Genomic DNA, 12,655 nt, shown 5'->3' with positions numbered 1-12,655 from the left:
GCAGAGAGAAGGGGTAAACACACAACAGGAGAGGCACCTAAGGATGCAGACAGAGATTACACAGTACATGCTATGTACCTCACATGCAACGCACAAGTATACTGTACCCCTGAGCTGCCCCCACTGCCAGGTCCCCTCTGCTGCAGGTAGCTCCACACAGAAACCTGTTCCACCATCTCCACCCTCCCACTCCTCCAACCAGCTACCTCCTCTCTCCGGCTTTCCAAGGAGTTTTGCTACTAAGTGACAGAAGGCAATTCTTTATTTAATTCTCAGAGGAGCACAGGATGTGGTTCAAGAGGGGAATATAGCTGAACCACTTGGTAATAAGCAACCATAACATAATTAAATTTAACATCCATGTGGAGGTGGTGGGACACCAAATAAGCCCACCACAGTAGCATTTAATTTCAAAACGGGGAACTACACAAAAAAGAGGCAGATAGTTAAACAGAAATTAAAAGGTACAGTCCCAAAAGTGAAATGCCTGCAAGCTGCATGGAAACTTAAAAAACACCATAATAGAGGTTTAAATTCTATTTATACCTCACATAAAAAAAACACAGTAAGAGGCGCCAAAAAGTGCCACCATGGCTAAACCAAGTAAAAGAAGCAGTTAGAGACAAAAAGGCATCCTTTAATAATTGGAAGTTAAATCCTATTGAAGAAAATAGAAAAGGAGCATAAACTCTGGCAAGTCAAGTGTAAAAGTATAATTAGGCAGGCCAAAAAAGAATTTGTAGAGCAATGAGCCAAAGACTCAAAAAGTAACAGCACAAGCGGGAAGCCTGCCAAAAAATCAGTGGGGACACTGGATGATCACGGTGCTAAAGGAGCACTCGAAGAAGGTAAAGCCATTGCGGAGAAACTAAATGAATTTTTTGCATCAGTCTTGACTGTGGAGTATGTGAGGAAGATTCCCAAAAACCTACGCTATTCTTTTTAGGTGACAAAGCTGAGGAACTGTCTCAGACTGAGGTGTCATTAGAGGTGGTTTTGGAACAGCTTGATAAACTAAATAGTAATAAGTCACCAAGACCAGGTGGTGTTCACCCAAGAATTCTGAAGGAACTCAAATGTGAAAGTGCAGAACTACTAACTGTGGTTTGTAACCTATCATTTAAATCAGCTTTTATACCATATGAGGATAGCTAACGTGACACCAATTTATAAAGAAGGCTCCAGAGGCGCTCCCGGCAATTACAAGCCTTTCTTCAGTATTGGGCAAACTGGTTGAAACTATAGTAAAGAACAGAATTGTCAGACACATAGATGAACATGATTTGCTGGGGAAGAGTCAACATGATTGTTCGTAAAGGGAACTCATGCCTCACCAATCTAAATAGAATGCTTGAGGGTGTCAACAAGCATGTGAACAAGAGTGATCCAGTGGAGATCGTGTATACTTAGATTTTCAGAAAGCCTTTGACAGGTTCCCTCACCAAAGGTTCTTAAGCAAAGCAAGCTGTCATGGGATAAGAGGGAAGGTCCTCTCATAGATCAGTAACTGGTTAAAAGATAGTAAACAATGATCAGTTTTCAGAATGGAGAGAGGTAAATAGTGATGTCCCCCAAGGGTCTATACTGGGACCAATACTGTTCAACATTTTCATAAATGATCTGGAAAAAGGGATAAACAATGAGTTGGCAAAATTTGCAGATGATACACAATTATTCAAGACAGTTAAGGCCAAAGCAGGTTACAAAGGAATCCCACAAAACTCTGTGACTGGGCAACAAAATGGCAGATGACATTCAATGTGGATAAAGGCAAAGGAATGCACATTGTATGAGCTTGGGAAAATGATGTGTGCAATTCAGCAGTGTGCTTTGTATAGAGAGGAAACATAAGCAGGAAGCACAGTGGACCACAAAAGCAGAACTGCAGTGTGTTTGGGGGGTCTTTATAGATCCTGCCCAAACACAGCTGTGCTTTAGAGGATGTCAGGATTCCCTTCCCACTGGGGAACAGATGTGGGGACCTGCATGAAAGACCCCCCTAAGATTAATTCTAGCAGCTTAGGTTAAAAATTTCCCCAAGGTACAAATTCTTCCTTGTCCTTGGACAGTATCGCTGCCACCACCAAGTGAGTTAGACAAAGATTCAGGAAAACGACCACTTGGAGTTCCTGTTTCCCCAAAATATCCCCCCCAAGCCCCTTCACCCCCTCTCCTGGGGAAGCCTGAGAATAATATACCAACCAAAGAGGTAAACAAGGTGAGCCCTTGGGTTTTTAGGACACTAAAAACCAATCAGGTTTTAAAAACAAAACTTTGTTATAAAGAAAAAGTAAAAGAAGCCCCTCTGTAAAATCAGGATGGAAGATAATTTTACAGGGTAATAAGATTCAAAACACAGAGGATTCCCCTCTAGGCAAAACTTTAAAGTTACAAAAAACAGGAATAAACCTCCCTCTTAGGGAAAAATTCACAAGCTAAAACAAAAGATAAGCTAATGTGTTTCCTTAATTGTTTTAATCTTGGATGCTTATTTCAGGTAGGGTTTTAGAAGATGGTTTTTCCTGCCCTAGTCCGTCTCTGTCCCAGAGAGAACAACAAAAGGCCACACAAACAAACCCTCCCCCCACAGATTTGAAAGGATCTTCTTCCCCTATTGGTCCTTTTGGTCAGGTGCCAACCAGGTTATTCGAGCTTCTTAATCCCTTACAGGTAAAGGAGGGATTTTATGCTACCCTTAGCTGTATGGTTATGACAAAGGTGGAATTCAGAATCCCAGATCCCAATTGCTCAGTTGAGCCCTTCTGTCTCGAAATAAAAAGGACAAAAACCCTAGGGCATTCAAAGTTAGTGTCTGAATTTTGCACTTCTCTGTATCTAGACCACACATACCCCCCTATCACTGCAGTGCCCAAAGAGGGACAGCAACAGCCTTTATCAGAGGAAGCAGAGCACTAGGGTGACAGATTAGTGTATCAGAGAAGTGAGTCAGAGAAGCAGGTCTGCTGGCTTGAGTGGAGTGGTATCTGTCATTCTGAATCCAGACTGAAGGCAGGTTTTACCCCAGTGTAACAATGCATTGACAGGACAGCAAAGGTCCCATGTAAGTGGAAGTTTTCTATGGATTTCCAAGGGTGATCTCAGCACTGAATGAATATCTCCTTGGCCATCCTTCAGGTGCCATAGAACAACTCAGCTTCATACCCAACTCTTCAGGATCACGAAGAGAGTAATACATTAAGAGACAAAGCCTGTTGAAATTCACTGGGTTTGTAGTCGTTACAAACTTCATGCCTAGCCCAGGCTGAGTATTTTAAAAAGTTTTTAAGCTATGCAGGGCCAAGGACAGCATTAAATTCCCTCCAGGCAAATCCAAGGGCAGTTCTGTAGTACTGGCATTTCCGGCTTTGTTTGCAGCCAAAATTCCAAGTGCAAACCCCCATGGATGGGCCCTTGAACTCCTTGTTGTGGACTAAGGCCAAAGCTTTGCCCAGCTTTAATTCTTATGTTCATAAACAGACAAACATTATGCAATGGAACAAAGGGAAAACATTCCCATGGTGCCTGCGGAGACCAGGATCATGTGTGACATCATACCCCCAACCCCAATCCTTCCCAGAGAAGACAGACCTGCTCTACATTCTGCTCCAGCTCCGTGACATTGGGAAACAGCTGATCATGAACTCGAGGTTCTTCCACAGCCTTCATCATATCGTACCCGAACCAGAGGGATTTGATGATTGTCTGGATGAAGCAGAAAGCCGCAGCATTAGTACATGACCTGCACCTGGAGAAATCGGTTATTGGTGTCTCAAAATACTGCAGTGAAAGAGAGACAGATTCCTCAGCATGTTAGGCTTTACCCATACAATACTGCCTCTAAACCTGGTTGAACGGGACACAGGAGATCACCCCAGTATACAGGGCTGCTCAGGAGATTCAGACCCACTACTGCATAAATATTTACAGAGAAAAAACTTAAGCAGGAAGCAGAATGGACCACAAAAGCAGAACTGTAGTGGACCTAAGTGTCTTTATAGATCCTGCCCAAACACGGCTGTACTTTAGAGGTGGAATTCAGAATCCCAGTTCCCAGTTGCTCAGTTGAACCCTTCTGTCTCTAAATAAAAAGGGAAAAACTGTAGGGCATTCAAAGTTAGTGTCTGAATTTTGCACTTCTCTGTATCTAGACCACACATACCCCCTCTCACTGCAGTGCCCAAAGAGGGACAGCAACAGCCTTTATCAGAGGAAGCAGAGCACTAGGGTGACAGCTTCTTCCTGTGATAATCATAAACACTTCGTAAGGCTGCTTCTGTAAGAAGTTTGTACAGTGAATCATGAGGATCCACATTTCTAAAGTGGACTCAAATTAAGCCAAGTTAGAATTCCAGTAAATAGAAAAGGAGGACTTGTGGCACCTTAGAGACTAACCAATTTATTTGAGCATGAGCTTTCGTGAGCTACAGCTCACTTCATCGGATGCATTCAGAGTTCCAGTAAATGTGAACTGTAGCTGTGCAGCACAGCTGCCATTTGAGAGTCCTGCATGTGGAGAAATGCATGAAGGAGCAGTTCCCACGCAAACCATGTAGCTCTCAGAAACATAAATATTGGATAAGTTAATAACTTTGCATGCCTGTGAGGTAAGTGACCTAGATTGTCCCCTTAATTGTCAATAAGTTATACTGAATGAGGCTCAACAGCAGCCTCTGCTGGTCTTCTGTTAAAATGTACTTGGACCATTATCACCCCAAAGCAGGGCACACCATGAAAGCTACCTCAGAAGCTTGCATCATTGTACCAAATCTGACTTGGATTCCTTACCTCCAAGGATAGTAGACTATTGTATTTGCTAACCAGGTGTTATTGACCCACTAACTCTTTCAACAGCCTAAAAAAAATTCACCCTTTTGCACTCAGGAAAATCTCATGCAAAGAGACAGATACAAATTTTCACATGCTCAGAAATGTACACAAGTACGGGGCTCAGTGGAAACAACAGTGGGTTGTACGGACACACAGATGCTTTTTAAAGTAGCCTTTTTAAATGCCTCCAAAAGCTTACGGCATTGTAAAAGAATAAATGGACACAAATCAGATGCAAGAATTACAACATTCATAAACCAGTCGGAGAACACTTCAATCTCTCTGGTCACTCGATTACAGACCTAAAGGTTGCAATATTACAACAAAAAGACTTCAAAAACAGACTCCAACGAGAGACTGCTGAATTGCAATTAATTTGCAAACTGGACACAATTAACTTAGGCTTGAATAGAGACCGGGAGTGGATGTGTCATTACACAAAGTAAAACTATTTCCCCATGTTTCTTTCTCCCCCCCGCCCGGCCACCATTCCTCAGATGTTCCTGTTAAGTGCTGGAAATGGCCCACCTTGATTATCACTACAAAAGCCCCCCCCCCGGTCTCTTGCTGGTAATAGCTCATCTTAAGTGATCATTCTCCTTACAGTGTGTATGGTAACACCCATTTTTTCATGTTCTGTGTGTATATAAATCTCCTTACTATATTTTCCACTGAATGCATCCAATGAAGTGAGCTGTAGCTCACGAAAGCTTATGCTCAAATAAATTGGTTAGTCTCTGAGGTGCCACAAGTACTCCTTTTCTTTTTGCGAATACAGACTAATACGGCTGCTACTCTGAAACTCCTCATAGACTGAGTTTCCTAAATCTCTCCATTGAGTTTACTCCAAGAGAAGGTTAAGAGGGGACTTGATCACAGTCTATTACTACCTACATGGGGAAGAGATTCGTCAGTAAGTGGCTTTTTAACCAAACAGGAAAAGGCATAATGGGATCCTATGGTTGGAAATGACAAATTCAGACTAGTATTATGGTGCAGGTTTTTAACAGTGACGGCAAGTAACCACTGGAAGAACTTACACAGGGCGGCTGTGGATTCTCCATCATTTGCAGTCTTTATATCCAGATGATGTCTTAAAATATATGCTATAGTTCACACAGACGTTATGGGCTTGATGCCGAAATTACTGGGTGAGGTCTGCATTTTGTAGGGAGTTAGCCTAGATCGTCAAAATATTTCTTTCTACCCTTAAAATTTATGAATCTCAAGGCAATCTCATGGGAGCCTTCCCAATGAGAAGCAGGATGGAGTAACTCAGCCGCCTCTCCAACCTTATCTGGCCTCTACTATCTGTCTCCTTATCCATCCCACAGTGACACATACCAGTGCTGTTGCTGTGGTGATTTTTGTTCCTCCAGAGGCTCCAACCACCATCTTGATCTTATTTGTTTTATCCACTAGGATTGATGGACACATGGAGGACAGGGGCCGTTTACCTGTAAGAGTGCACACAGACATTAACTTGTACTTAATTACATGCTCAGCATCTGAGCCCACACCACCATAGCTTGCTTAGGCTAGAAATACAGAACACTGCTACCGATGGTCTTTTGCAGATCCCAGATCTGCTGATTCAGCGCACAAGTCTCTCTCTTCAGCTGCCAAGGGGATTCTCCCCTGTCGTTGGCTTTGTAGAGGCAGTGGGAGTGAGAACTACAAGGGCTTTAAGCTGATCCCTGACATATGGGCACACCTCAGTGTGCCAGCTATCCAGATTTGTGCACCCATACACTGGAGGCCAGGGGTCCGCTTCAGAATTGATCCTTGAGGAATGAGCCCTTCCTGGTCACTTTCCTGTCTGGGTGAGAACCTCTGTAGCTCTAGATCTGATTGGGGAGGATCCCTTGCACTAAACCCCTGGCCCCCCCATCCAGGGGTGAAAGTAAGTCGAGTGACTTACAGGTATGCTGGGGCCAGCTCTGGCCCCCGGAAGGGGCGGGACCTAGGGCAGAAGGGGCGGGGCTGATGGGAGGTCAGAGCCAGCCCCAGCCCACCCTGTAAGGTAAGTGCCCCCCTTTCTCCTACCCCCCCCAACCGGGGTAGCAGCAGCAGCCCGGGGCTCCAGGGACTATTTAAAGGGCCCGGGGCTCCCCTGCTTCTACTGCCCTGGTCCTTTAATTAGCCGCCGGAGCCCTGGGGAAGCGGCGGGGCTCCAGCGTCTATTTAAAGGACCGGGGCGGCAGAGGCAGCTGGAGCCCCAGCCCTTTAAATAGCCCCCAGAGCCCACCGCTACCCCAGGGCTCTGGGGGCTATTTAAAGGGCCTGCAGCTCCCCTGCTTCTACCGCCCCGGTCCTTTAAATAGCCCCCAGAGCCCTGGGGCAGTGGGGGCACCTGGAGAAATTGGACATTGGTGTCTCAAAATACTGCAGTGAAAGACAGCCAGATTCCTCAGCATGTTAGGCTTTACCCATACAATACTGCCTCTAAACCTGGTTGAACGGGACACAGGAGATCACCCCAGTATACAGGGCTGCTCAGGTGATTCAGAGCCACTGTAGTATAAATATTTACAGAGAGAAAACATAAGCAGGAAGCAGAATGGACCACAAAAGCAGCACTGCAGTGGGTCTGAGCATCTTTATAGATCCTGCCCAACACGGCTGTGCTTTAGAGGTGGAATTCAGAATCCCAGATCCCAATTGCTCAGTTGAGCCCTTCTGTCTGTAAATAAAAAGGGCAAAACCGTAGGGCATTCAAAGTTAGTGTCTGAATTTTGCACTTCTCTGTATCTAGACCACACATACCCCCTATCACTGCAGTGCCCAAAGAGGAACAGCAACAGCCTTTATCAGAGGAAACAGAGCACTAGGGTGACAGCTTTTTCCTGGGCGGTAGAAGCAGGGGAGCCCTGGAGCTGCTACCCCAGGGCTTTAAATAGCTGCCGGAGACGCTACCTCAGGGCTTTAAATAGCCCCTGGAGCCCCGCAGCTGCTACCCCAGGGCTCCAGCAGCGGGGTTCTGGAGGCAATTTAAAAGGCCAGGGGCTCCAGCCACTGCTGGGAGCCCCAGGTCCTTTAAATTGCCCCCTGAGGAAGCCGGGCTGCCTCCATCTCATCTTCATTGCCCCATGATCCACCCTTGTCATTGGCAAAAGGCAGCTTTTACATAAAGGGGGGTGTACCTCTCTGACTCCATTTCACCTGTAAAAAAATGGAAACCAGGGAAGCAAAGGGAAGAGACCTGGGTTTAAAGGTTAGCAAAAGACAGTGTATTTTTTTTAGAGCTGTATTCCAAAGGTATCATGGGGGAGGAAGAGCATACACACGGACACAAATGCATTTTAAATATTTATGCAAATTACTTGCAGCCCGCAGATTGTTGGAATGCTGCATGGTTGTGCACCACTCCCAGGGCCTCCCACATTCACTCTTACTGCCTCCCTGATCAGCGATGTCCAAGGCTCTCCTGCAGTTGTGGAGCATTGCACTTGGAGTGATTTTTGAGGTCACCTTTGTGAGGGCTTCAGACAGCTGGGGATAAGCAAGTCCCAGGTGTTTTCCTCGACACTACAAATGCTTGTGTTCCTCTCAGCCAGCCAGTGCATACAGACCACAGTAAGGAAACGTGATCTGTAGTTAATGAGCTCTTATCAGTGATGCAGTATACAGAACATAGGTGTTTCCGACATGTGACAGGGACCTCGACTCAGTGAGAGGTCAGAGGATGATGTCAGTCATGTCAGTACAGAGTCAGTGAGAGGTCAGGGGATGCTGCTCTTTAGCTGGCAGTCAGCATCACTTTGGTATGCAAAAGGCCGCCATGATACTGGCTAAGGAGAGGGCGTGAAGTGCTACCTGGTTCGATGAAGTTTGCAGTAGAGGGAGGGACTCCAAAGCCATTGATGATGTAAGGTGAACTGAAGTCATCCATCTCATCGTTAAATATGATTCCAGTCACGTTGGAGCGAACTTCTGAGCCAAAGCTAAATAGAACAAGCAGAAGGGAAGGCACGTCAAACCCAGACTCTAGGTCAAGGACAAGCTTCAGGTAAATTGTAGATCACATGAAACTAGGGCTGTTGATTAATTGCATTTAACTCACGTGATTAACTCAAAAAAATGAATCGCGATTAAAAAAATTAATCACAATGAATCGCGGTTTTAATCGCACTGTTAAACAATAGAATCCCAAATGAAATTTATTAAATATTTTTGGATGTTTTTCTACATTTTTAAATATATTGATTTCAATTACAACACAGAATACAAAGTATACAGTGCTCACTTTATATTATTTTTTATTACAAATATTTGCACTGTAAAAATGATAAACAGTATTTTTAAATTCACCTTATACACATACTGTAGTACAATCTCTGTATCATGAAAGTGCAACTTACAAATGTCGATTTTTGTTACATAACTGAACTCAAAAACAAAACAATGTAAAACTTTAGAGCCTACAAGTCCACTCAGTCCTACTTCTTCTTCAGCCAATCGCTCAGACAAACAAGTTTGTTTACATTTACGGGAGAGAATGCTGCCCTCTTCTTATTTATAATGTCACCTGAAAGTGAGAACAGGCATTCGCATGGCACTTTTGTAACCAGCATTGCAAGGTATTTACATACCAGATCTGCTAAACATTCGTATGCCCTTTCATGCGTTGGCCACCATTCCAGAGGACGTGCTTCCATGCTGATGATGCTCGTTAAAAAAATAACGCATTAATTAAATTTGTGACTGAACTGCTAGGGGGAGAACTGTATGTCTCCAGCTCTATTTTACCCGCATTCTGCCATATATTTCGCGTTATAGCAGTCTCGGATGATGACCCAGCACATGTTGTTCATTTTAAGAACACTCTCACTGCAGATTTGACAAAACACAAAGAAGGTACCAACGTGAGATTTCTAAAGATAGCTACAGCACTCCACCCAAGGTTTAAGAATCTGAAGTGCCTCCCAAAATCTGAGAGGAATGAGGTGTGGAGCATGCTTTCAAAAGTCTTAAAAGAGAAACACTCAGATGCAGAAACTACAGAACCCAAACCACCAAAAAAGAAAATCAAACTTCTGCTGGTGGCATCTGACTCAAAAGATGAAAATGAACATGCATCTATCCACACTGCTTTGGATCGTTATCGAGCAGAACCCATCATCAGCATGGATGCATGTTCTCTGCAATGATGGTTGAAGAATGAAGGGACATATGAATCTTTAGCACATCTGGCACATAAAGATCTTGCAGCGCCTGCTACAACAGTGTCATGCAAACGTCTGTTCTCACTTTCAACAAGAGGAGGGCAGCATTATCTCCCACACATATAAACAAACTTGTTTGTCTGAGCAATTGGCTGAACAAGTAGTAGGACTGAGTGGACTTGTAGGCTCTAAAGTTTTACATTGCTTTATTTTTTAATGCAGTTATTTTTTGTACATAATTCTACATTTGTAAGTTAAACTTTCATGATAAAGAGATTGCATTACAGTACTTGTATGAGGTGAATTGAAAAATACTATTTCTTTTGTTTATTACAGTGCAAATATTTGTAATAAAAAATAAATACAAAATGAGCACTGTATACTTTGTATTCTGTGTTGTAATTGAAATCAATATATTTGAAAATGTAGAAAACATCCAAAATATTTAAATAAATGGTATTCTATTATTGTTAGTGCGATTAATCGCAAGTTTTTAAATTGCTTGACAGCCCTACATGAAACTACTGTATCTCAGAGTGAGACCTCACCACCCTACAAGGGACAGGCCTGCACTCAGAGAGCACCTGGCAGACAAACAGAGGGGCATTAACCAACCTCTGGATCTAACCTGGGGGAACCATTTCTCCTCTGCCTTTCACGTTGTGTAGTAACCTTCTCTGTACAGGAGACACTGCCACCGACATGAGTGGGAAACTCTATTTACAGACACTTTGCATGTGTAACTATCCCATGTGTGAGGACAGCAGAGAATCAGGACCCAGATTTCCCATACTGGAGCCAAACCAAACCTCCAAATACCCAAACGTGCTTAAATGTGCGGATTGAACTCTGGATCCAAACCGCCCTAGGGGTAGAGATGCATCATGGAGATAGGATTGAGTTGCAAGCTCGGATCCAGACCCATCTCTACCAGAACAGAGGCAGTATTTCACCAGAACGCCACAGCAGCATCATGTACTTTGTTTACATTTTCTCATTACTGATTAAATCACTCGGCAACTGAATAAATTGCAATCGTCTTTCTAACTCGCTAGTGTCTCGCACCCGATTCATTCAGTGATGCCACAGCCCAACACTTGACACGTCACAGGCATTTTGATAGGTTGGATTTGAGCTCACCAGGAGAATCAGGCAGGAAAGATTCACTCTGAGCAGAGGGGAGGAAAGGCCATCCTGGCTGCAGTCTGGTAAATAAGGATAAAGCCTCTGTTCACTAACTAAAGAACTCTCTTAATAGCCAACAACAGTGCAACACTTAGTGTGCCGATAATGGGGAGAGCAGCTGAAGTAACTATCCTTCCTTTGTGATGACAGAAGGAAAGAAAGAAACAGGAAGAGTCTGACAATTTAAGGAAACATTAATTGAAAAGAGGTACTTGAGTGCGGTAGGGGATTCCCAGACAGCAAAGCTCAGGGACAGAGGGGTTGGAATAGGTCACGGCAAAATTAAACAAGAGCGGGCTTGAATGCAGCATAATGGAGGCCTTAGATCTTATGTGTCCTACTCAATAGCGTGGGACTCAGCATTAGGGGCCTGACCTGTAACGTGCCCTCAGCTCCCATGGATTTCAATGACTGTTGAGGGTGCTCAGCACCTGGCAGGACTAGACCAGAGAAAAGTATAGAATCTAGAAGTCCAGTTCAAGTCTTACCAGAACAGTGGCACCTATATGACTCCAGTAAAGGGAGTTCCAGTCAGCAATTCCTCTACCAACGACTAACCCACTATGGAGATACCAGTCCAGTGATGTTTATACCAACCACAGAACCACTATGAAGATGGCAGAGGCCTACATGGAAGTAACGTCTGAACTCATACTATTGGTTGATGGTGCTGGTGGCGGACACAGCACTGCCATCATCAGCCACAACGGAGAGATGGGATGTACCGGCATTATCTGGAGTGTAGTACTCTGGCTCATAGTAGTCGACTGTATGGGTTGCGTTGTCATTGATTTTCCCCCGTAGGTTATCTGCAAAGAACTCAGAGGTCATGTTCCTGATCACCTGTTAGGAGAGACAAATTCAGCTCAATGCTACCAATAAGTTTCAATTAAAGATTTAATTATAGAATGCTGGAACCCATGTGAGATGGCTCACATCAGACCTTGAAAATTGTCTGGAATTCTTTGTTCCTTACAGAAAGCTGACCCCATGCTGCTAGCATTTCAAGCTTTCATAAAGAGAACGCTATACACACTGACATTAATATCACTGAGGCCAGTTCACGTCTTTCATTGTCAAAACACTTTATGGAAGTCCCTTGTCACCATCCCCGTGAGGTAGGCAGACAAGTGGAGTTATCCTTGTTCATAGTCTGTTATTGTCTGTATAGCGTGTTGAACACATAACTTGCTATGGAAGTGCAAAGCATTATCTATATTTTGTAAATTCTACTGGCAAACCAATGGCTGCACACTGCCCACAAACACCAGGGGAAATTCATTTTTATATCCCTGGCAGGTCAGCCATGGATCAGTGGTAACATATGGCTTTATATTTGGATTCAGATCTGTGTTTCATCAACTTGCGGATGGCAAACAGAATTCTGAAGTGTCCTTGGAACTATCAGGGGTCCCCTGCTGGAAGCTGAAAGCCAATCGCCACTTGGCTTTCATAATGCTTTGGACATGCAGAAAGAT

General features: G+C 44.0%; 1 protein-coding gene across 6 annotated transcripts in view; it reads right to left on the bottom strand.

Annotated features, from left to right (window-relative positions):
* Positions 1 to 12,655, bottom strand: part of GGT1 (gamma-glutamyltransferase 1) — a 58,617-nt gene that overhangs the window by 3,975 nt on the left and 41,987 nt on the right. For all 6 annotated transcript variants that reach the window (XM_043530048.1, XM_037878321.2, XM_037878320.2 and 3 more), the window contains 4 exons: positions 11,833 to 12,020; positions 8,644 to 8,771; positions 6,172 to 6,284; positions 3,589 to 3,702 (listed from right to left, as the gene is read on the bottom strand). In XM_043530048.1, the coding sequence (XP_043385983.1) occupies positions 3,589 to 3,702; positions 6,172 to 6,284; positions 8,644 to 8,771; positions 11,833 to 12,020 (543 nt within the window). The remainder of the gene's footprint in view (positions 1 to 3,588; positions 3,703 to 6,171; positions 6,285 to 8,643; positions 8,772 to 11,832; positions 12,021 to 12,655) is intronic.

The sequence above is a fragment of the Chelonia mydas genome, chromosome 15 (genome assembly GCF_015237465.2).
Source record: "Chelonia mydas isolate rCheMyd1 chromosome 15, rCheMyd1.pri.v2, whole genome shotgun sequence".
Taxonomy (NCBI): domain Eukaryota; kingdom Metazoa; phylum Chordata; order Testudines; family Cheloniidae; genus Chelonia; species Chelonia mydas.
Note: the sequence above shows the minus strand (reverse complement) of the source record. Positions and strands in the feature narration are given on the sequence as shown.